The sequence below is a fragment of the Dasypus novemcinctus genome, chromosome 21, assembly GCF_030445035.2.
Source record: "Dasypus novemcinctus isolate mDasNov1 chromosome 21, mDasNov1.1.hap2, whole genome shotgun sequence".
Taxonomy (NCBI): Eukaryota; Metazoa; Chordata; class Mammalia; order Cingulata; family Dasypodidae; genus Dasypus; species Dasypus novemcinctus.
Window position 1 is genome coordinate 56,741,852 of NC_080693.1, and position 23,603 is coordinate 56,765,454.

At 57.3% G+C, this 23,603-nt stretch overlaps 2 protein-coding genes and 1 long non-coding RNA gene across 5 annotated transcripts; 2 read left to right on the forward strand and 1 right to left on the reverse strand.

Annotated features, from left to right (window-relative positions):
• The first annotated feature begins 117 nt into the window (after window positions 1–117).
• Window positions 118–9,170, forward strand: HOXB6 (homeobox B6). Of its 3 annotated transcripts, none has more exons than XM_058284045.2 (3): window positions 118–596; window positions 6,468–7,238; window positions 8,296–9,170. In XM_058284045.2, exons 2-3 carry the CDS (start codon window positions 6,824–6,826, stop codon window positions 8,553–8,555), a joined length of 675 nt encoding a protein of 224 aa, XP_058140028.1. In that variant the 5' UTR covers window positions 118–596; window positions 6,468–6,823; the 3' UTR covers window positions 8,556–9,170. The 3 variants fall into 3 exon arrangements, with proteins under 3 accessions (XP_058140028.1, XP_058140029.1, XP_058140030.1); XM_058284046.2 differs by having other exon boundaries at window positions 6,714–7,238; XM_058284047.2 differs by having other exon boundaries at window positions 6,746–7,238.
• LOC111766867 (uncharacterized) lies at window positions 1,795–14,447 on the reverse strand. The gene is made up of 3 exons (XR_002798811.2): window positions 14,290–14,447; window positions 4,432–4,531; window positions 1,795–2,948 (listed from the first exon to the last, which is right to left on the reverse strand). It is a non-coding gene; the product is annotated as an uncharacterized lncRNA (long non-coding RNA).
• HOXB5 (homeobox B5) lies at window positions 11,105–13,643 on the forward strand. Its single transcript, XM_004448620.4, has 2 exons — window positions 11,105–11,775; window positions 12,440–13,643. The coding sequence occupies exons 1-2, from the start codon at window positions 11,214–11,216 to the stop codon at window positions 12,685–12,687; spliced, it is 810 nt and encodes a 269-aa protein (XP_004448677.1). The 5' UTR covers window positions 11,105–11,213; the 3' UTR covers window positions 12,688–13,643.
• Window positions 14,448–23,603: the final 9,156 nt, after the last annotated feature.

Consider the following 23,603-nt stretch of genomic DNA (forward strand, 5'->3'; position numbering starts at 1 on the left):
TTGTGATAGAAGTTTATGAGTGGTTGAATCCAGCGATTGGCCGGCGCCGGTCATGTGGCCGGGCGATCGTGAACATGAACTTTTTATCATTTCCCTGGTGGTTATAATGCAGCATTCTTTTGGACACCACACCTAGGTCGGAGCACTGCCGTCCTTCAGGGCTCCAGCCTCTTGATATTTTTATGCTTCAGTATCAGCTTGATAGAGGAAAGAGCGACAGAGAGGGGGAGAGGAGAGAAGAGAGAGGGAGAGAAAAGGAGGGGAGGGAATTACACAAAAGAGAGAACCAAAAAGAATTTTAATTCCTAAGTTAATTTGCTTGCTGATCTGGGATTTTAGTCGTCATGGAGGGTAACTGGAAAATCTGCCCAGGACCACAGCTTGATACCATTTTTCAAAGCCTGAACTTACTCCATTTTCTATGCAAATGTCAGAAGAGCGAAACACCCTCTCTCCAAGTCAGAGAAGGGGAAGCGACGGCTCTCAGATTGGGACAATATTATCTGGAGGCTGAAGAAGAAACGGAACGCTCTTTTTTCCCCCCTCCCTCCCCACCCCTTTCAATCCGGAGGAAATGAATCCCAAGGTCTGCAAAGGTAAGGGAGTCTCTACAATTCTTCTTGTTCTTTTGCATCGATTTTGTAGGGGGGTGGGGCTTGGGCTTGTCTCCCCCCTGCAAGATGGGGCTGAACCCCACCTCCGGGCAATGCAGGGAGAGGCTTCCCAGGAAATTCGGTGGCAGAGAGAGGGGTGGCTGCTTCCTGGAGGGGGAGCCGAGGCAGGGGAGACTGGCGGAGGAACCAAAAGGGGCCAAGAAGAGCCGGCTCTAAGTCGCCTTCTAAAGCCGGGAGGGCAGGCTCCGATGAGGGGGCTGCGAGAAGGAGGATGGGGGTGTCTGGGCTTGAGCGGCGCCCGCAGCAGCCGCCGCGGTGGCCTCTGTGGGTTTGGCCCCCTCCCCCTCCCACCATCCCTCCCTTGTCCGGGCCTCCCCCAATTGTCCCCTTGCACTTCTCTTGCCGGGTGCTGGTATCGGCGGTTTCCCGGCAGCGTTGGCACCAGGGGCGGTGGCGCTGAGGGACGTCCTGGTCTCTGGAGGGCCGGGAGTCTCCGCAGAGGCCGGCGAGGGCGAGGCGGCGGCTAGAGAGACACAGAAAGAACAATTCACAGAGAAATGCTCACTGTCTCCCTTCGGAGACATTTCTGACATTAAAAAACTGTGGGTGGAGGCGCCCAAGGCGAGGGTGACCCCCCCAGGAAGCCTGCCAGAGAATGCCCACGTCTCTGCCACTCCCGGAGGAGGGAGCCTCGCTCGCAGGGAGACAGTTTTGTGGTTTGAACCCGGTAGGTGATAGCCGTGGTTTCTGTGCCACATTGATTCTATTACTTGTGTTTTATTGGTACCGGGTGTGTGGATTTCGATGGAGGAGAAAAATGCCATGTGTGTGTGTGACGTGGAAACATTTCAAACTTTCCTGGGTCCAAACGTGGATCCAAATGTGAAGAATCTGTTTGGCGTGTTGTTTTCGGCTTATAACCAAATCCCAAACAAACCAAAAGACGATTAAGAAGAAGAAAATAAAAAGAAACCCACTCAAGGTACCTGAGGTGTCCGGGCTGGAAACCGCTTGGCGCGGAGCTCACTTAGCTCGCCCGGTCCCTCCAGCGCCTGGTGTCCTTCCCAGCCAGGCCTCCGGGAGGTGCGGGGTGGGGAGCAAAGCCTTTGAATGGGAGACAGATTCTTAAAGTGGTGGGGGTGGGGGTGGGGTGGGGGGGGTGGAAAGAGGCACAGGCCGCGAGGGAAAGGCTAGAAAGTGGGTGAGAGGGCTTCTGCAGAAGCTGCAGGCATACAGATAAGCGACATTGCACGCCGAGGGCAGGAAAGTGCGATTTAGTTTAATTTGCACGAACACGGGATTGCTTTTCTCTCTCTTAAGACCAGGTATAGGGCGACTCAGACTCGGGCCTCTAGTTCCTCCAGGATTGCAGGGTGCGAGTGTGTGTAGGGGGTTGGCCTTCTCAATCCTGAGCTGGACGGACAGGGACGCAGCCACTTGTGGAGTGGGGGTGGGGAGGGGAGGCCCCGGGGGGGCCCAAATAGATGCTCTGCTCGTAGGCCAGGCCTGGCGCCCCAGGGACCCCTCGGCTGCGTAGCGAGAGAGGTTCTAGGCCAGCACCCAGGGCAGTCGGGGCCTAATCTCAAAGGAAAAATTCCCCAAACCCGCCCGGACTAGAAGGTCTTTTTCTCCTGTAGTCTTGGAGGTTATAAATCGTCCCTTAGACAGTTTCCTCTGACCCAAATTATGCGGTTTGCTGCCATCTACCGTCGATTTGGAGACACGCGGTTTCAACGCTGGCAGCCTTGAGACCAGCAGAGGCGGTGCCCGGCGCCCGGGCCGCGCAGGTTCGGCGGGATTCGGGGAATTTCGGGCCCAGAGCTGCGCCGTCTGCTCGATCTTGGTTTCCCGCCGCCGGGTGTGGATTAGCGCACAAGTGCCGCCGCCACCCCCCCAGCTGCAGACCCGGAGGCTGGCCAGGGCAGGGGTTTTTCTAGGACATGTTGAAAGAGGACTAATGCTGCATCCCACGGGCAGGGGGCCCTGAACCGAGGGTCGGAGGATAAGAGCCGCGAGGGGCCCAAGCGGCGTGGGAAGGGGTCGCGGCCGCTGGAAAGAGCCGAGGCCAAGGCTGTTCAAGGTTTATTTGGTTTTCTTCTCCGCCGAGGGAGGGGGCCGTCAGGGCAGGCGCCTCCCGGCAGTTCCACTTGGTTGTCAAAAGACAAACCGGGTCTGTGTTCTCTCGTTTGACTGGTGGGTCTTGCCAGTTCCTTGGCTGGTGGGTTAGTGGTGAAGGAATTGAATCGAGTTTTTTGGAAATTGTTGGTGTCTGCAAGTGAATGTCCGGCCCCTCCCCCATTGCCGATGGTCTCTAGCGAAATCGAGGCAAATACGCTGGTAGAACAAAAAAAGGAGTGGGAGCGGGGATGAATCATTAAAAAACCCAACCATTGTCATTTCTGCTCCCGCGGGGACCCCTCACACCCGCTTAACCTGACCGCTTTCCCAGAAGGGGGTCGCGAGGGCGGGGTACGCGCCTCTGCTGCCGCGTTTGAATATTGGCCCCTGTCTCACGAGTTACTGATTAGCTCAGGCTTTCAATCCGCTGGCCGCTCCTTTCAAGGTGCAGTGGCTCGGGTCCCTAGGCGGGGATTCCAGGAAATTGCCTGACGTGCGTGACAGGCCGCGGTACGGCGGGGAGCGGAGGAGCTGCGGAGGTCGAGGGGCCCGGCAGTGCTGGGGGCAAGAGCAGTGGCGACAGCCCCCCCGCCCCCACCCCCGCGCCCTCCGCTGTCTCTTGAGTCTGGGCCGCAAGAACAGCCCTTGCAGCTTTGGGGCAGCGGGAGTGATTTTCCGGCGGCTGGGAGTTGCCGGCCCAGTGAGGCGCTCTGCGGGAGGCCCCAAGGGGACCGGCTAGAAAGATCTCGGGTGGCTCAGAGATTATTTCTTGTGGACAATCGGCAGGACCTATGGGGAAGGGAGGGCCGGCTGGGATAGAGGTTGAAATGCTTGAGGTCTCTTGGGGTACCCGCGGACCTGGGTGGCCAGGGGCAGGGAGAGCTGGCTAAGCGCCAGGACCCAGTACCCCTGAAGATCATAGACGGCGCTGTCTATTTGCATAATGGAAATGAGGTCTTTGTACGGCTTCTTAGACAGGCCTAGTTTAAGGCAAAGTATTCCATCTAAAAGCCCCACCCCCTCCAAAAAAAACTTCTTTGGGAGCTGCTAGCTATACTGCCCTCCTTGGGAACACTTATGTTCCCAAACCAAAAAAAGCAGAGTCCAGGGCTTGAGATGTTTTAATCCTCCCCACCCCAGTGGAGTTGGGGGTGGTGGGGTGGTGCTGACAACCCAAAGAGCTGAGGGTGGGGGCTTTGTAGCTTAGAGGAAACGGGAAACCTGGACAGTGTCTCAATCCCTGCACCGCACACACACACACACAGCCAGGTACAGGCAGCTATCCTTCCCTGCAGTTACCGGTTAGGAGAATTTTATCCTGAGCTGAATACAACTTGGGAGACATTTCCCTGGTGAGTTGGAATGTGCGGGCCCACAGGGCTGCAGCCTTGCAGCACACACACTCACGATGATCAATTCTGCCTGTAGGGAATCTTGTGTACTCAAGACTCGTACACGTTCACATCCACCTCTCCAAACCCCCACTTATTCATGGAGGCGGGGAGGGACAGCCCAGGAGGGCAGACGGTGAGCCCGCTGTGTATTTACATATCCCCCGTGGAGACGGGGAGCCGGCTGTGGACCGAACCACAGATTCGTAGAGATCTGGCTCCAGAAGCCAGGCGGCCTCTGGCTGGGCCCTGCCTGCCTGCTCTTTCTCCCAAACAAACGGATCAGACGAATAAACGCTCATAAATACCTCTGGGCTTAGATAAGAGCGATGAGGCGCTATTTCCTTTCATGACCGACTCCAGGCGCCCGGCCCTGTCGTCTCACTGCTCCATCTCACTACAGGCAACCTGCAGAGGTGAGGTTAATCCGGGGCTGCGATTTTTAGGATAAGGCAATTATTTCCGTACTTATAGCATGGGGAAAGGCCTCCTACTTCATGGTGTCTACTTTGCCTGGATGCCACAGGGAAGCTCACAGCATCCGGTCCTAGTGGGACATTGTGGCCAGGGAGGAGGCAGGGAGGACTGAGGCCCAGGACCCAGCCTCAGTGTCAGGGAGGAGGGAGCTGTGCTCAGGCATTCACGCCCACCTTGCTCTCCAACCCAAATGGCCCCCATTCCTTCCCAGGAGTGGGCTCAACCACAGCCAGATTCTGGCTTTCCATCATTGTTTCTTTTCTTAAATTCTAATAAAACGGCACAAAGCCTGGCTAGAGAGTGGTGGAGGAACATCCAGGGGCAGCCACCTGGCCACGGAGGTACAGCCTGGAAGTTGCCCTGAGCTTAGGGAACCTTGGATGTCACTTTGCAGCCTCCCAAGTTGTCCCCTTTGGTTCCCCCCACCCCAGCCCTCAACCATCTTCTGTATTTTGTGCCATCTTAGGTAGGCAGAGCTGGCCACAAAAAGGGACCCAAAGAATGAAGCAGAAGAGGGGCAGCTTCTCCCATGGTGGGCTTTGCCCCATACCCTTCTCCCTTCCTGTCCCCAAATCAGAAGGCTGTGATCCTGCAATGCCTATCCTCCGCGTGCGTATCAGAACATTGGAAATGCATTGGGACTGCGTCTCCAAGCCTAGCCACAATGTTCATTTTCCTTGATAGGCCAGAGAGCCAGGGACATACCCTCTCTCACACACACAAGCTTGTACAGCAGCAAATCTGGTGATGCAGACATTGAATAGCGGAAGGAATTGTGGAGATGCTGAGAGACAGAAGAGTTGGGAGAGTCTGGAGAGGGGATGAGAGCTGATCATTGGAAGCTGACTCCTCAGTCCCCTGGGAGGATCCCAACTCCCCTCCCTCCTTTATAAAACTAAACCAAACCCAGGACTTGGGAAAGAACTGACTTTAAAAAGAACTGCCAGATTTTAGAGAGACCTGGAAAAGAGGTGAGAGGCCCTCTCTTACTGATGGTCTCTGATAGCTTCAAATATTGGGAACATTTGAAGACCCAGAATTGCAGGGGGAACAATTTATTCCATGTACCCAGACTTGCAGGGACATCCCTGATTCCTAAGTACCTGTAGCTCAAGATTCCAGTCTTTCGGGGTAAAGAAGGGGAGAGCAGAGTGCTGAAAGCGACAGGATAAGGAGCAGACAACTAACACTGAGGCAGGGGGGCAAGCCTCCCCCCTCCCCTCCGTATTCCGGAGCAGGGAGAGGGCCAGTGCCTTTCCCCAATGCCCCTTCCCCTGCAGAGAGCCGCTGCACACTAGAAGCAGGCAGGATGTCTTGGGCAGCCACAGATACCGCCTTCCAAGAAGCTCCTAGCCTAGCCGCAATCGGGGGGAAGGTATGGCTTAGACCCTCCTCCCTTTCCTGGGGCTCTGGGTCCTCTGGGTAGTGGGCTCTGGCCTGTCTTCCTCAGACCAGAGGAGTTGTGAGGAAGCAGGACAATAAAATCAGGCCTGGAGAGAAGAGAGATCTGACAGACAGGATAAACGCTTTTCAAAACCTGGAATGGAAGGTGTTTCTTCTTTTCGTCTTTCTCTCCGAAAGCCATGCTAATTAGGCAGCAGAGAACACTTCTAGCCTTCCACCAACACAAAATTCTAGAGAAAAAAAACCTTCTCCTTTCGTTGTCTCTCAAGGAGGGTGGCGGCCATTTACCCATCCTTTCCTTGAGGGAATGGGACCCAAGCAACGCAGGGGTTAACTTTTCTGAAAACCCAATTAACTTTTTCCTATCCTGCATTGGGGTGGGAGGGGGGGGAGGAAAGATATATTTATTTAATCACTGGGGGATGGGGTGGTCTCAATCTAAATGCTCTCTCCTCCCCCAAAGGCACAGACGCCTCTTTCGCAGATCCCACGTAGGTGGAACAGGACTCGCTGTGTTGTTGGAGGAGAGAGAGAAAAAGAAGGAGAAGGAGGGAAAAAAAGGTTGATAGGTTTGCGCGCGGGTCCCTCGTGCGGGCTGCGCTCCTCCTGGGTGCTATTTGACAATTCCTGCCTCTGCCATTGGTCAGTGTTGGATCAGATGGTTGTATTTCCTTCTGGCCCTCACTGGCACCTCGCCATCCCCCCTCAGCTAAAACCCAATCTCGGATATACTACTAATAGGCGCGGCGCTCGGACTATAAAACACAACAAATCATAAACCCGGCGGAGCAGCAGCGGCCGCGCGCGCCTCCCCTCCCAATGAGTTCCTATTTCGTGAACTCCACCTTCCCCGTCACTCTGGCCAGCGGGCAGGAGTCCTTCCTGGGCCAGCTACCGCTCTACTCGTCCGGCTATGCGGACCCGCTGAGGCATTACCCGGCGCCCTACGGGCCCGGGCCGGGCCAGGAGAAGGGCTTTGCTGCTTCCTCCTATTACCCGCCGGCCGGCGGCGGCTACGGCCGAGCGGCGCCCTGCGACTACGGCCCGGCGCCGGCCTTCTACCGCGAGAAGGAGTCGGCCTGCGCGCTCTCGGGCGCGGACGAGCCGTCCCCGTTCCACCCCGAGCCGCGGAAGTCGGACTGCGCCCAGGACAAGAGCGTGTTCGGCGAGACGGAGGAGCAGAAGTGCTCCACGCCGGTCTACCCGTGGATGCAGAGGATGAATTCGTGCAACAGTGAGTGAGACTTCACGCCGCTGCCCCGACCCCCGTGGGCCCCCACCCGTGGGGGCTCCCCCTCCTGCCCCATTCCCCCCCCCCAGGGTACCGGGTGGGCATCTCAGTTAGGAGATCAGGGAAGATGTGGGCGCCTGCGTGGGGTCTCCCGCTCGGTCCTTTCGCCCCTCAGGAGTTAAAAAGTTTGCAAAGTCCCAGCGGCACTCTGAGCCAGCGGAGCGCCAGGCCAGAGCCGGGATTTGCGATCAGGGAAGGCAACGGGGGCCACAGTCACGGGCCTTGCTTTCCTTTGCGCCCCCGGCCCTGCCCGGGTCCCCCACCCAAAGATCGCTCCATTAAAATCGGAGTGCGTCATGGGGAGGGTGGGGCGTGACGCCGGCGAGGGAGACTTGGGTCTGTCCGGGGCTGTGTTTCCCAGGAGGTGGTGGTGGGGGTAGACTTGGGGGCTGGGGATAGATGAGGCACCTCGGAAAAAGGGTGGTAGTCAGAGGAGGGAGGGAGACTACGGGGAAAGAGAGAAAGGGAGAGGGCGGAGAGGGAGAAGCAGGCGCCTGGGTCTCATGTTGGATTATTTGTCGGCCTTAAGTCCCAAATTGATGTCCATTAGCGGGACACGAAAGTGAGGAGCTGTTAATGCCGACTGTGGATCGATCCACGTCATTACGGATTAAGGGCCGGAATCTATCACTGCGTGGGCGGGGGGAGAGCTAAATGAATGGAAAGGGAGGAAAGGGAGGAAAGGGAGAGAAGGGAGGGAAGGGAGGATGCGGCTAGGAAGAGGCACACCTGGCCAGCACCTCCCCAGCCCCTCCCTCTAGGCTCAGGTGGGAGTTCAAACGGCTCCTCCCCTCCCCCACCAAGAGTCTGCTCTAGACAGAAGGCGCAGGCCTGGAAGACCCGGAGAGAATCTAGAGGGGGCGCTGGAGGAGTGGGGGGGGGGGGGGGAGGAGAGGAGGGCATCCTGAGACAGACTGGAGGCCCTGTCTGAGACCCGAGTGGGGGAGGGGAGCTCCGCACCAGTGATCCCAGGACTCAGTGTCTCCTCTTTGCGTAACAGGTTCGTCCTTTGGACCCAGTGGCCGGCGAGGCCGCCAGACCTACACGCGCTACCAGACCCTGGAGCTGGAGAAGGAGTTCCACTACAACCGCTACCTGACGCGGCGGCGGCGCATCGAGATCGCGCACGCCCTGTGCCTCACCGAGAGGCAGATCAAAATCTGGTTCCAGAACCGGCGCATGAAGTGGAAAAAAGAGAGCAAACTGCTCAGCGCCTCTCAGCTCAGTGCCGAAGAAGAGGAAGAAAAACCAGCCGAGTGAAGGCGCTGGAAAGGGCGGGGGGACGCGAAGGGAGAGGCCTGTGGGGAGCCGAGGGCGTCGGAGAGGCGGGGAGGAGGCTCTGCGGGCGGGGGAGCCCCGGACGTGCTCCCCAGAGCACGACAGGCAGGGCCCAGCCGGACAACCCCGCCCGCAGAGCTCTCGCCTGGGTGTGCCGAGGCCGCGCCGCCCTCGCCCACCCAGCACCCCGTGCTCCCCCTCCCTCCTGGCCGGATCCGGCTCCCCCGTGAGAACTGAGGACCTGACTCACTTGATGTTTGCTGGAAGCAGAGCAAAGCGCTCTTGTCCGTGTCGCTTCTCATTTCGCCCATGTCCCCCGTGCACGGTTCAATGGTAGATTCGCTGTCCCCTCAGCAGGGGCCTGGAAGACTCCCTGACCCCAGACCTGTGTCTCCCACGCCCTCCCCAAAGCCACTGGAAGGAGCACATACTACCTAGAAGTAAGAAGAGGAGCCTCAGAAGAAAAAGTTCTATTTTATTAATTTTCTATGTGTTGTGTTTGTAGTCTTGTCTTAGCTCTGGACGTGAAATACTTCGGTAATAATATTATTAATATTATTAATGATAATGATAATAATAATAAAGACATGAAAACTCGCCGCTCAGTCCCTCCGCTCCTCCCCTGCCACTTTTTTCTCCCTCTCCCGGACGTCCACCCCATCGGCCTCGGTGCCGGAAACACCGCAGCCAAGGCGGGAGCCCTGCCCGCCCCGGGGCCTCGGCAGCCGGCCGGCTAGACTCGACTCGGAAGTTACAGCAGAGATAAAGGCTGGAGCGGTCCGGCCCCGGCCCCAGCGCCGCGCCTCACCCGTGCTGGGCTCGGAACGGCCGCCCCGGGTGCAGGCTTGGGGGTTGGAGAAAGAGCCGGTTCCCTCGGATTTCCTAGCTTTTCCTCGTTTGTCCGCAGCACGAGGGACGCCAATGAGCTCCCCGCCCCCCAGCCCCGAGCCCCTGCCGAGAGGCAGGCGGGCGGATCCCCGCACCCGCGCGGCGCTGTGGGTCCTCGCGTGCGTTCGCCCAGGCCCCCTGGCCTTTGGCCCGCCCACATGGCCCGGCCTCCCCTCTCTCGGCCCCGCGGCTCGGGGCCTGGAGTTCTGGGGACCGAGGCGTTCGGGGCCACCGGGAATCTCCCGGCCCCTCAGCTGAAGTTTCCGGGAGCCCCTTCCCGCCTCAAATAGGAGCTTAGCGACCCGTGGGGGACTCCCAGGCCGCCGGAGGGCGCGGCTTTCCCCTGCGCCTCGCAGACCCGGGGCAGGAGACCAGGTGATGGGCAGTGTGGGCTCATCCCCTCGACCCAAGACGGCCCATTCCCTTCCTACCCCTCACCCAGGCGGCAAGCTGCGGGCCTTGTTTTTCTTTCTGCCTCCTCCCTCTCTCTCCCTTTTTTATTTTTAAAGAAAATAGCCGCCCCAGCAGAAGGGGCCCAGCTGCAGCGGCGTCTGGCCGCCCAGCGCGCGCAGCAAGGCGCCCCCGGCGCTCGGCACCCCTTCTCCGAGAAGGCGGAGGGCCGCGGGGCCAGTTCTGGCACTGCCCAAACGCCGAGCAGAGGGCCGCGAGGGGGGCTTCCGGCTGCGGCCTCCGGCCTCTGGAAAGGCGGCCAAGGAGTCCCCAAACTCTCAGGCACAGATTTCCACCCAAACCCCGGGCGCCGGCACCGTGGCGGTCTTTCGAAACTAGGCCGCTGAGCCCCAGCAGTGCCTGTCCCCCCGGGTCCCTATCCGGTTCTGTCGTTCCCCAGGCCTGGGCCAAGGACAGGTAGAAGGCCAGGAAGTGGATTCCAGCCTTGCGAGGGGCCCAGGAGAAGTGAAGGCTTCTCCTTCCAAGCCTCCGGCCCAGTCCTGCCCGCTGCGCCGGGGCGCTGTGGACCCGCCAGGAAGCACGCCCGGCCGAGCTCGCCCAGACGAGCCCTGGCTATGAGTGTTTTTCATACACATCCTCCAACCCCCCTCCCCATTTCCGCCCCCACCTCGGAGATTCCCAAAGCCCGAGTAAAGGAAAACTAACTCGACCTTTGCTCGATCATCTCATCCAGAGTTTTAAAAAAAAAAAAAGGACACAGGTAAGGGGAAGGACACAGATAAAGAGGCTACCCTCCCTTCCCCCAAGAAAGTGGGTAAGGAGCTCAACCGAGTCCCTCCTCTAAAGGGCTCAGCCCTGAGGGTGAGCCTCGGTCGGGGTTTCTTTCCCGAGGCGGTTGCGGTGAACCAGTAGACACGCGGCCGCCGCCGCCGCCATGGAGGTCTGCCGCCCGCGCTACCGCCGATCGCCGGGAGGTGGCGCGCTCTGCCCAGAGGCCGCCGCCAACCTTCTCCCGGTTTCTCCCCCTTCTCTTTTTTTTCCCCCTCTCTCGGAGGCTCGCATAGAATCGGCCCTAACGATTCTCGGATCGTCATTATTTGTAACCATAGAGCATGAATTACCTCTTGAGGTCATCAGCGAGAATTTACGACTGGTCAACAAAAGCACGTGATTCCCCAACGCCCCCCCCACCCCCCTTCCAACCCCCCCCCCCATATTTGGCCGCATACATAGCAAAACGAAGTACAGTGCATCGCTATAATTCATTAATACATCATAAATCGTGAAGCACAGGGTTATAACGACCACGATCCACAAATCAAGCCCTCCAAAATCACCCAAATGAGCTCGTACTTTGTAAACTCCTTCTCGGGGCGTTATCCAAATGGCCCGGACTATCAGTTGCTAAATTATGGCAGTGGCAGCTCTCTGAGCGGCTCTTACAGGGATCCCGCTGCCATGCACACCGGCTCTTACGGCTACAATTACAATGGGATGGACCTCAGCGTCAACCGCTCCTCGGCCTCCTCCAGCCACTTTGGGGCGGTGGGCGAGGGCTCGCGCGCCTTCCCCGCGCCCGCCCAGGAGCCCCGCTTCAGGCAAGCAGCGTCGAGCTGCTCCCTCTCCTCGCCCGAGTCTCTGCCCTGCTCCAACGGCGACGGCCACGGCGCCAAGCCCTCTGCTTCGTCCCCTTCCGACCAGGCGACCCCGGCCAGCTCCAGCGCCAATTTCACCGAAATAGACGAGGCCAGTGCGTCCTCGGAGCCCGAGGAAGCGGCGAGCCAGCTAAGCAGCCCGAGCCTAGCTCGGGCGCAGCCAGAGCCCATGGCCACCTCCACCGCCGCGCCCGAGGGGCAGACTCCGCAGATTTTCCCCTGGATGAGGAAGCTTCACATCAGCCATGGTAATTCTCTCTTTCTCTCTCCCTCCCTCCCTCTCTCTGTCGCTTTTAATTTTTTGTCTTTTCGGCTTTCCTTCTCTGCCTTGGGGGGGGGGGGGGGGGGAGGCAAGAAGAGCTTGGTTTTTCCTTAAATATAGATTTCTTTTTTCCAAAGGAGAGAAGTCTGTAAAGGGCCCTCACAGCTCCAGGGAGAGGAACAGAAGGTCTTTGGCCGGGGCGGGGGTGGGGGTGGGGGGGTTAATCATTTGTTCCCAGGTTCGACTTAGGTTTTATTCGCTGTGGGGTAGGGTTCTTTTCTACCCTTGGAATTTTGACACTGCCTCTAGCAAAGGAGGGGTGAGCAGGAAAATGAGCTTTCCAGGGCGAAAGTGCTGCGGCTCTCCTCCCTCCGGAGGCGAGCGGCCGCCTGAGCCCAGCGAAGGGTGAGGCACAGGGAGAGAGCAGGAGACAAAGCCGGGCGCATTCGCTGCCGGGAGAAGTGGGGGCTGCAGGAGAAGGGGGTGCAGAAAGAGAGCCTGGCTGCGGGCGTCTGGAGTGGGGAGGATTGGAGCTGCGCTGAGCTGGGTGCTGAGGACGCCTGGGTCCTGCTCCCCGCCCCCTCCCACCCAGTGCCCCCCTCCCTGAACCGGAATAACGTTGCCTCGCGGCTCTGCTCTGTCTGCTCTAGATATGACCGGGCCGGACGGAAAAAGGGCCCGGACCGCGTACACGCGCTACCAGACCCTGGAGCTGGAGAAGGAGTTCCACTTCAACCGCTACCTGACCCGGCGGCGGCGCATCGAGATCGCCCACGCGCTCTGCTTGTCTGAGCGCCAGATCAAGATCTGGTTCCAGAACCGGCGCATGAAGTGGAAGAAAGACAACAAACTGAAAAGTATGAGCCTGGCTACGGCCGGCAGCGCCTTCCAGCCCTGAGCCCGCCCGGAGCCTCGGCCCCTCCGAAGCCTCCCTGCACTGCCGCCGTCCGCTGGGGACCGGGTCCCACCAGCCAGCCTCGCCCCAGCCTTGTGATACGATTTTTCGTTCGGTCTTAGATCTTCTTGTGGCTCCCTCTCTCCTGGACTGGTTAATCTTGTTATTACTGTTAATAATAATAATTATTATTATGTTCCCTCAATGCTCCCCATACCTTCCGGCTCACCCCAATCCGCCAGTGTTTCTGAATGTTCGTGTCTGTGGTTGCACTCTTTTCCCAAGGAAAAAAGAAAAAAAAAGAAACTCGCATGTTTAATGTGAACTCCCCCCCCCCCCAACTGTGTTCTAACTTATTTATAAAAGGATGCTCGCTGTATTTTGAGTTTCAGCCTGAAACTTCTCTAAGGGGGTGCAGTTGAGGTGGGGTAGTGCCGCAGCGCGGGGCCCAGCTGAGCTGGCCTCGGAGTAGATGGAGTCCGTGACTGTGTCTCTTTTTGCCCTCTCTTTCTCCTCTCTCCCCACTCCCCAGGCCCAAGTCTCCCAGTGGCTTGGTCCTGGTGTGGGAAAGGGCCAGCGTGGACCAAAGGGGTGATGTTGAGAAGAGGAGAGGGAGAAGAGTGAGAGTTAAGTTCCTGCTGCCTGGGTAGGCCCCGCAAGGCCTTGTCTGGGAGTGTACGGAAACAAACATAATTCTCGGTGTAAAAATGTCTCGCGTGTATTTCTCTGTGAATCCATGGGTCTGGCATAGAGGACCCAAAGCCTGTAAATGTGGGGATAGTCTGGGTCTCAGACCTATCCCCTCCCCCCTGCCCATTCCGCTTCCAAGACCATTTGTAGTGAGTGAGTGGATGCTGTGCTCCGTGTGAAATCTGTCTTTGCCGGGCCTGTCTCAGTGATGCGCTTTTGGTATTTGTTTGTAGCTTTCCTTGCAGTCAAATAAATGTTTCCCCCACTCTGCTGCCCTTCCAATTGTCTTTTCTCGGAGGGCCTACCTCTGCCATCATCAAGCATACCGTAGACCATGCTAGATAGATTTGGGGTACAGGGAAGGGAAAGCAGAGTGCTCATCAGCAGCCCCTCTCAGCCACATAAGTCGCTGGCTTGGTTAGTGGTGCTTGGGCCAAGGGGACAGGCTTCCAGGCCCGGGGACACTGAGAGGCCCAGAAACCACACCTGAGCTAGGGCAGATGAAAGGCTCCTTCTACCAGCTGGCAAGGAAAGCCTCTGGAACCCTCTTTAGGGAAAGTAATTTGGGCCTAAGTCCTGAGCCCAAGGTCCCTGCCTGGCCTTTGGGGAGGGATAGAGGCCTGCCCAGCTTCCCAGCCCCTGCTCCAAATCCCAGTTCACCTCTGCCACCCACTCAGCCAGAACAAATCAAGTCGATTTCAAAGGCTTCCTATCACCCTCAGCCTTCTCCTCACTTATCAAGGGCTCCCTCTCTCCAGGGGCCCAACTGGCCTTCCCTTTGGATTAGGAGTTGGGGTCCCTCCTGGAAGGCCCCTGGTCCCCCCCCTCCAGCGGGACTGGGCCCAGGGCCGGGGCCTAGTCCCCCGTCCAAGTCAGCCTCCACCCTGAGCGCAAGAGTCAAGTCTGGACACTTACCAGGTCAATCCCTTCCAGCTTCTCCCAACTTCTTACAGGACTTGGGGGGAGGGGGAGCTGGTGAGGAGGCAGCCGAGGGTCGTGGATGCTCTACTGGGCCCTCTTTCTCCCTTACCCCTTGACTTTGTCCCCCTTTGTCGATAGCAAACTATCCCAAAAGTCGCTATGACATTTAGATGTCAAATGGATAGGGGTTTTATCTTGAAGTTAGATCGTAAAAATCGCCGAGAAGTCAGACAGATACCCCTCACTGGCTCGAGAAAGTCACGTGAGGTCCATAAAGTTAGTTTTATGGTTTTGGGGAGTTGACACCGCGCGGTATATTTCACATTCTCCAGAATGTTAAGTGACACTTTAACTGCTCGCTGTGGTGGGGAAGGGGGCAGAGGTAGGTGAGCGCTCTCCCAGCCTAGAGCAGCCGGACCAGCCCAGGAGGCAGTGGCGGCAGCCGGGCCGCGCTCTCGCTCTCGCAGTAAGTCAGCTCTAGCTTTCGCTTTCTCCCCTGGAACTGTTGGAGCTTGGGACTAGGGGGAGGAAATTGCCTCTGGTGGGGGGCAGGTGATAGGTGGGGAAAATTTAGCCTCTACTGGCACCCAGTTCTGACAAGCTGGGGGTCTGGAGGGGCACTCTGCTCCATAAGGCCCCGGGGACCATGCGGGTGTGTGCCTGGTTTTTATTTGCAGGAGTGTGTCTGTGTGGGGAGAATGGGTCCGTGTGGGATCCGCATCCCTTTGGTGCCCTGGAAATTTCGGAGGCAAGAAGGAGAGGTGTGTGCTGCTGAAAGAAGGGCTCTGTGGGGTGGGGAGGCACTTCACTGCTGGATATCTTCAGACATCTCCCCACCCCCAGGAAAGAAACTTTATGACATTCATTTGTCAGGGGTGTATGTGAGTGTGCCGCTGGGCACTTTTTATCTGGATGTAGCTGAGCTGAGAAAAAGCATGGGGAAGGATGGCTGCTGTGGGTTGCCTTGCACTGGGGCACTCTTGGTTTTCAGAGCTTCGAACCACCTGAAAGGGGGTCCCCTCCATCGGGGTAACCAGAATGGGGAATGCAATGCGTTTGCACCCATCTTCAGCCTGTTGGTCCCAAGCTGTTCTTCTGCTTGATTCTAAGTAGGGTCCTGAGGTCAGGGTGGGGGCCCAGGACAGAGGGGACAATCTCCTGCAATCCACAACTTGATCCTGGCCAGAGTGGGGAAAGGGGAGAATTTTGTCCATTGCGGAGAGGGAGAGGAGCTGGGTGCTCATGTAGACCCCTGGCAACCCCTCCATAAATAAAGCTTGCTGAAGAACACAGACCCCAACTGTCAGGAAGGAAAAAGAGACCCAGGAGCTAGGAGACAAAACCGGAGAGATGCTCTTTTTTTTTTTTTTTTTTTTTTTTTTGGTGCCTCTCCTCTTCTCTCTCCTCTAGGACCTCAAAGGCCCCTTTGTTTTGTGGTACCACAAACGAGAGGGGTGTCAGGATTTGACCCCCCCCAGGGGGGCTGTTATTTTCTAAGGAAAAGTCACCCTTCTAGAAGCCAGCAGTCTCTTCCCACCAAACTGAAATCCCAATTTTAAGACTCACGGGTCCAGCCACCCTCATAGCTCCTGCTTTCACCAGTTTGCCATCTCTTGATCCAGCTCACCAATTCATGGGTAGTCCTTGGGATTGGACATGCGGTACAGTGATCTTTGGAAAGCAAGTGTCATCGAACGCCCTCCATTTCCCAGTAAGGGACATCAGAACTCTCTCCCAATTTCCTTTCTCTCCTTTAGCCTTTCTCTACTCATTGAGCACACCTGCTTTACAGGAAACCCTTCACAAGTTGAGAAGGCAGAGTTAGAGGACAGAGAGCTTGGGATCCTTACCCCAATTTGAAGACACAGCCCCCCGAGAATGGCGGGACATTTGTGTCTCTGGGAAAGAGTGAGACTCTCATCAGCCCCCAAGGGATCATCACCAGCATTTAAAATACTAATAAATGTCAGGGTTATAGCTTTCACAGGCTAGAGCTGGCAAAGGAGTTGAGAGAGGGACTGGGACAGAAACGCACCTGGCGCCTCTAGGAACATCCCATTCCTGTCGTGTCCAGGCCTTGTTCTAATGCCGCCTCCCTCTCTCAGAGCCTCTCTGGGAGCCCCAAATCCCAGACCACCAGGGCTGTCCCTGGAGATTTTTTTGGTCCCCTCTCAGGTCAGTTCTGCAAACTCTGATAAACAGAGTACTGGGGTCGGCGGCCCAGGGACATCTGTTGGGCATATCTGGACAGATTTTTCCGGAGGGGCAAAGAGAAGCCCTGGCAGGGTGCCCACTTCCGCCAAGGAGGCCCAGGGAGGCCAAACCCTTGGATGGTCTCCTCACTCTGAGCGGATCCTGGAGGAGAAACCCCAGCTGGACTTTCCTCTTCCCCACCTCTGGACCACGATCCCCCTGAACCCCACTAAAGTATTCGGGGAGGGGGCAGGAGTGCGAAGGCATTTCAGGTGCAGCCGAACTCTCCCCTCGGAGCCAGACCGGCATCTTCTTCCTCTTCCACCTTCCCGAAGACTTTCTCAGGGTGGGGGGAACGCTGGTCTACCCGCTGGAGGAGCCTTCTGCCTCTCCTCCCCACCCTAACACCCTCCCCCACTGGGTGCAGGCCTCAACCTCCCTGGCTATAAACCTGCACCCTCCGGCAAATCCTTCTGTGGATATCCCGGGCGCACCCTCTCCCTGAGCCAGAGGCTCCAGCGGAGGTTGAGGCTGCAGTTCCCCTTTTCCCTCTGAGACCAGCCCGACCACCGCGCAGTGGACAATTTGATTTTGATTTTTTGGTTTTGTTTTATTTAGTTACGTTTTGTTTCTCCGCGGCCGCGGGGTGGGAGGAAGTAGAAAGAAGTGTAAACAGGAAAGCCAGCCGGGCCTGGAGTTCCGAGCGCCCATATTTCATCGGCTTCCTCTTCATAAGGGCGGCGGGGACACTTAACCCTTTCCTGGCTGTGGGGCAGGAGTGGGGATGGAAGAGGAACCTCCTCTCCCTGCCTGGTTCCTTTATTCCTGGGATCTGGGCGCTGGGACCGAAGCCTAGAATTCCAAGCAAAGGGGAAATGGGACGGCTCAGCCCAATCCCCCAAACTCACTCCCTCTGGGGACAGACTCTCACCTGCCTGGGCTCCCCAGCTCTGCTAAGCGAGGACCCCTCCTCGTTTTGGGGGGAGGGGCCCTGATCACCCCTCCCCGTTTTTGGAGTTTCTCAGAATAATCAGATTTGGAGGCTGGGATCTGCCCACAGAGGGACTTATTGATTGCTGCAGCGCTGTTACACATCCATATTAATTAACCCAGACACCCGCCTGGAAACCGAGCTGTTTGGGGATGGGGAGAGGGGGAGGAGGGAGAGGGGAAACAGGGCCCCTTAAGGAGAATGGACATGTCTCCCTGAGGGCCTCTGGGGTTTAGTTTGGAGACTCAATCCCCCCAGGAAAGCAGCCACCGTCCCCAGGCCGGACTTCCCAGCAGGGGTAAGGAGGACTTCCTCCCCACGTCAGACTCCCCCGCACCAGCCTCTGGGGGTGGAATGAAAGTCCTCCCCACCCTGCTCCCCAGGCCCCTGCCAGGCTCATTCCTTGGCAGAATTGCCTTTCCCCAGCCCTCCATGCCCGGTCTCTGGTCGTTCCCACTACGACCTTTCTAGAGGGGTTGCTGCTCCCTCCCCACCTTCCCTTCAACTTCCCGAAGGTAGACGCCCGGTTTTTGGGGGTAATTTGTTTCATCCCTTTTGTTGGCGGCACTGATGGTGTTACAGCCTTCCTCTTCCTCCCACCCCTCCCTCCACAAAGTGATTAAAATCTGTTAAAGGATTTAATTAAGATAGTTAAATGAAAAGGAAGGAGGCGCAAAATGAGTTGGGGGGAAGAAACCACACCAAAGCTATTCTCAACGATTAAATCGCCATTTTAACAATATAAAGGAGGTTGCATCCTGAAAGGGGAAATCAACGCTCATATCTCATCAATAATTCATAGAGTCCGGGATCACGCAGAGGTCAGCAGACGGGGCAGGAGCGCAGGCCTATGTGGGGCTGCGAGCCGCGGCCGCTGGCCGCATTCATCACCGCAGCGGCCGCGCCGCTCCCCCGGCTGGGGCGCGGGCCTGCCCACAGGTTTAAGCCGACTTTTCGTTCTTTCTTTGGTGAATTCGCTGACACTCAGATTTCTGGCTCCAAGAGGAAGTGTTGGGATTGATCTTTGGGGGCTAAAGGGGATTGGACTTCGGGCAATTTGGGACCTCTGGGACCCGGACTATCATCTCCTCCCCAAGTTTTCATCGCTCTGCCTCCTTTCCCTGGGCATAGGTGTCTTCTGTCCTATTTCCCCCCAATTCCCTCTCGGAGAGGAAAACGCACACCCCCTCTGTGCGGTATCCTCTAGCTTCTCTTCCCCGGAACCGGCTCCCAGGCTCCCCTGTCGAGCTCTGGCCTTGCTCCCCCAGTGGATTCGGGCAGAGCACCCCAGCTCTTGCTTGGGCCTCCGAGAGCCGCGGCTGGGTTTGGTTGCAGCATTCCGTGACCTGGGAGCGTGTGGGGAAGGGACGAATGAGGACAGGGGTAGAAAGGGACCTCCAGGCCCAGTCCAGCTTCCCTGGCCAAGAGATGACCCAGGCGGGGTGGAAAGGAAGGGAGTTGGCCTGGAGAAGCATTTAGGGGAGAAGTGAAGGAAAGTCCGAGGGTGTGGAAATGTGGAAGCCTCTCGCCTCCGGGTCTTGGAGGCGCAGTGGAGGATGACCCCTAGGTACCGGAATTTCTGTAGGCTTCTTCCATTTTCTGTCACTCTAACGTACACTCACTCTCTCCCTCTTTGTTTTCTGCTTCCCCAAAAGCCCCTAGGGAAAGAGAAATGAAATTCTTCCCTGGGAAAGGTGGGGACCTGGAAGGCCACCTGGAGGGGGAAGGGAAACCGAAAGCGCGGCGGGTCACCCGCGCCGCCGCTGCGCTGGCCGAGAGGCAGAGGCTGTAACGTCCCGGAGCTGCCAGTAGAGTCCGCCTTAGACCAAGTTCATAGCCAGGCTGGGGTCTCTGAAGCGCCAGCGAGTGGCCGCGCAAGGTGGCCCCGGGCCTTGCGTGGCCTCGCGTTGCCTAGCAGTGCGCTGTCCCTCTCCGCCTAGCCTCCTGGGGACAGTGCTCCCCTCCCCTCTGCCTCAAGCTCTCCCCACTCTCGCCCCGGAAATACCCTTCTTCCAGGTCAGCCCCTTCTGGGATTCGCTCACAGTTCTCTCCGCTGGACGTTAGCTAAAACTCACTTCATCATTGCTGTTACCCACGGTTCCCTCGCCCTGCAGCCGCAGCCCCACCCTGGTGAGAAGGGGCGAGAATGGAGAGGGTGCGTCGTCAAAAGCCCTTTCAGGCACCCTAGCAAGAAGGAGCAGTGAAAATCCGAGTAGCGGGGTAGGTCGGCCTCTATTTCCAAGGAGTTAGTTAATAAAAAAGACTCCTCCAGATCGGAGTCCCCTGGGTGGGGGGCGCGCGTTGGCGAGGGGGGAGGGGCAGGGGAGGCATTTTGTGCTTGGGTTTCTGCAGCCAGCTCAGCAGAATGAGACCTGGGCGGTGAGGCAGTGTTATTGCCGGAGGGGTCGCAAAGTTGGAGGGTCAAAAGTTTACAGCGTGCGGGAGCAGGCCGCGGAGGTGACGAGCGGCAGAGGCGGGGTGGGAGAGGGGGAGGGGGCCCTGTGTGTGGAGAGAAGAGAGCGAGGGACCCGCGAGGTAAGAAGCACTTGCGGGCTGAGGGAAGCGGAGGAGCAGAACGGGGGAAGGGGAGAGGCAGAAATCTCGCCAAGGAGAAGCTGAGGAAGAAACCATCCTGCAAAAACCGGCGCTGCTGATGGTGGGGAATTGCACAAAAGAGAGCGCCCTGGGCGTGGCGAATCCTCTGCGCAATTTTCTTTCCTAAAGATAACCTAACCTTTGAGTCACCGGACGAAATTTAATTAAAACCTATCCAGCCGCACACATTTACAAAATCCAATTACCCACCCGGAAGTCCTTGCTTGGTGTTCGCTGGGGCCAAGGAAGGCTTCCAAGGTTCCCACCCACACCACCGGATTCTCATCACCATCGGTCCCACCCTGCTGGCCCTAACCCGGCCCAAACAGTTGAGTCTGTCACCGCCGACCCCACCAGGCAGATCTGTTTTCCAGGAAACGCTAACCTTTCACTTTTGCCCAACCTGCACTTCTCTGTTCTTTCCAAATCCCTTTCTCCTGTTTGGAGCGGGGGAGGGGGGAATGGGAAGGAGAAACACCGAATGGCCTGACTGAGATCTTTTTAACTGGAGCTGAAGCACTTACCTGAAATGAACCTGGGGTCCATGCATGAAGCTTAACTCATAAGTAAAATGCTTAGAGAGACTCTGTAATTCTGACACCCGGGCATATGCCTATTTTGGGTCTTTAAATGATTGTTTATTAAAGCCTTTTGAAATGTCAGCATATTCTCTCCCAAGCATTTACTACAGAAGGGACATTGTGCTTGTTGTCCTGCCAGAACAGAGATAACCTGGGAGTTTTCAGAAATACACATTTTGAAATATGGCCAGAAGAGACAAATTTCTGATCATTCTGACCTGCTTTTTACTCAACCAGCTGAGAGTGAGTCATCATTTCTACTCAGTCCTCCAGCAAGTTTCTGTGGGGAGTCAAGCCCGGCAGGAATCCTGGGGTCCAGAGGAGGTAGCGGTTAAAGCCGGAACTGGAGAAGCCACTCTGCTGTCGGCCTCCATTCCAGGGCAGAATGTTAGCAAAGGCAGGACTCGCAGGGCTAGACTGGAGCAGACCAAAGCCCTGGGCCTGAGAGGCCTCCGGCCAGGGAAGGAGGTCTTGACCACCCCAGACCAAGCTAGACACCTCAGGGTGCTCTCTCTGGGCCTCCCCATGCCGGCAGGACACCACCCTGCCAACCCTCTCCCTGCTCTGAGCACTGGATCTCCAGGCTTGAACTGGGTGGAAGGGGTGTTGCCTGACTCACCTCTGCTGGTTCCTTGGAGGTTGGAGAGGGGAAGTGCCTTGTAGGCCACTCATCCTCCTCTAATCCATGAGAGACAAATGCAGAGAAAATCCCTGGGTATTTTAAAATCCTCTTTTATTTGCTCCTGAACCTCCTTATAATGGTGACGGAGCAGGAAAAGGAATTACTGTATAGATGAGAATTGTTTTTTAGGAGATGGAGGTGGGGAAGATACTGTTTTCTTTTTAAAGGAAAATTAAACCCTCTGAAAACCAAATCCTCAGCTTTGACCAGTGCATCCCAGTCCCTCTTCCGGGGTTCTCTCCATCCTCCCCAAATGCTCTTTCCTGGATCCAGAAAGGTGTCGGGGTCATTCTTCGGGCCCTGGAGCCTCCAAAGTTTCAGTAGAAATGGGGGTGTATCTCTGACATTCACAGGAGGAAATAAAGTGGGGGTGTAGTGTGCAATGGCTGTCTCCAGGCCCTGCGGGTTTGTGCCATTTAGGGGGGAAAGTGAGGAAAAGGGTACGAGCAGGTTGGCCTGCTCTCTGGGGCCACATACTCTTTTCCACTTCTCCCATGCCAGCTTCAGTCTCAGCGCAAACTGACCCCCTATGGAACACCAAGCTCCCCACTCTTTGCCCCAGAACCAGAGCTGACAAAAATATGGGAATGAAGGAAAATCAAAGTGGGGGCGGGGAGGTTGAATCCGACCCGAGTGGGACTTTTTGGGAGTGGGGTGGGGTGAAGGGGAGAGACGGTTCTGGCGAAAGTGGATCTAGAGAGGATGAGTTGAATCAAATTCCTGCTCTGTCATTTTTCTCCCAAGTAATGACCTGCGCAAAATTCAATATGACCAAGTGAACTGCGCCAGCGTATTATAGTAACTGCCTGCTCGTGGGGGAGGCCCGAGAGGGGTGAACCGCAGGTCACGGCGTCTAAAAATTATTAAAATGTTCGAGAGCCTTGTGCCGCGCCTAGCTGTTTAACAAAGACTGCCAAAGTATGAGATTAATACGAAAACTTACTCTTCAAAAACAAAAACACACCAAAAAAAAAAAGTCTTGTTCTGGGCTCCGAGGGCACCCATAGCTCCTCTCTGCCCGCAGCCGCGGTTCGGTTTTCCGGACACAGTAGTGGACAGGAGCGAACTCATCTGCTGCCACACGGGTCTGCGGGCGGGTCGGCGGCGGGGAGGGAGCCGCCCGGTGAGTACTCCGCCCGCTCCCCCTCTGGGCCTTCCTCTCAGCGCAGTGCGCCGCCGGCAGGCTGGCTGGGGCCTCCGCTCCGCCCTTCTGTTTCCCTCCCTCGCTCCGTGCTTCCCTCCCTGCCGACAAAAGGTAGATGGTTCCGAACCGGCAAGGCCTGCCCGCCCAAGGCTGGGCCGCGAGAGGTCCCGCTAGCAACCTGTGGCTGCCTGGAGAAGGCGGCCCGGGAGGCCGAACGCCGGGGAGCGCGGGGAGATGGCTCCAGAGTCGCGCGCGGAGGCCCCTGCTCGTCCTTATTTTTTACCCTTATGCGCCTGGATATTAGTATTCTTATGAGAGTGGAGGGAAAGGTAGCCTCCTGCGCTGGTGCAAGCCGTCTTGAGAACCGCTGCCCTCAGCTTGGGTGGGTGGATGGGTGGCAGGGGGGTGCGGCGTCTCTGTGGGATGGGCAGGTGGCGGTTCCCAGGGTGCAGAGGAGAAAATCTCCACGCTCCGTTCGTAGGATCGGCCATCCTCAGCCCCGTGGCGGCTTTGCCTCCCCGCATCCCTTTCTCTTGGGGGTACTACGGGCACCTGGGCCGCATCCCTTGTTCAGTGTAAAGCGGCAGACAGGCTCAGCGGCCCGCCCAGCAGCCTTCCAAACTTCCGAAACGCCGACGGGGTTGGACGGGTTTCCGAGAGCGGGCGAATTGAGGACACAAGGTATGGGGTGGGGGAAGGGCCTGGTCGGTTGGAGTGGGTCGTGGAGCCCCTGGCTAAGTGGCCTTTGACAAGACTTGCAAAGGTCCCTGCTTGATGCTTGGGGTGCTGGCGAGGGTCCTAGTAGGGCGTTTTGTCTATGAGCTCCCGGCTACACTCCAATCTCTGTGGGAGCCCAGATGGGGGGTCTTGGGTTCTGGGATTACTTAGTGAACCCTCTCTTGGCCACTTGGTCACGACAACAACTACAATGTAATGGCTTTTTTTTTGGGGGGGGGGGGGGATATGTGTGAGTCCAGCCTGGCTAGGAGACTGTCGTGGTGGAAACCAGGCCTGGAGGTCAACATTAGCATTGTCTAGATTGGGGATAGACAATTCTCTGGACTCTAGACCTAGTTGCCCAGGGCAGGTGCGAATCCTCCTACCCACCTGCAAGGATCCCAG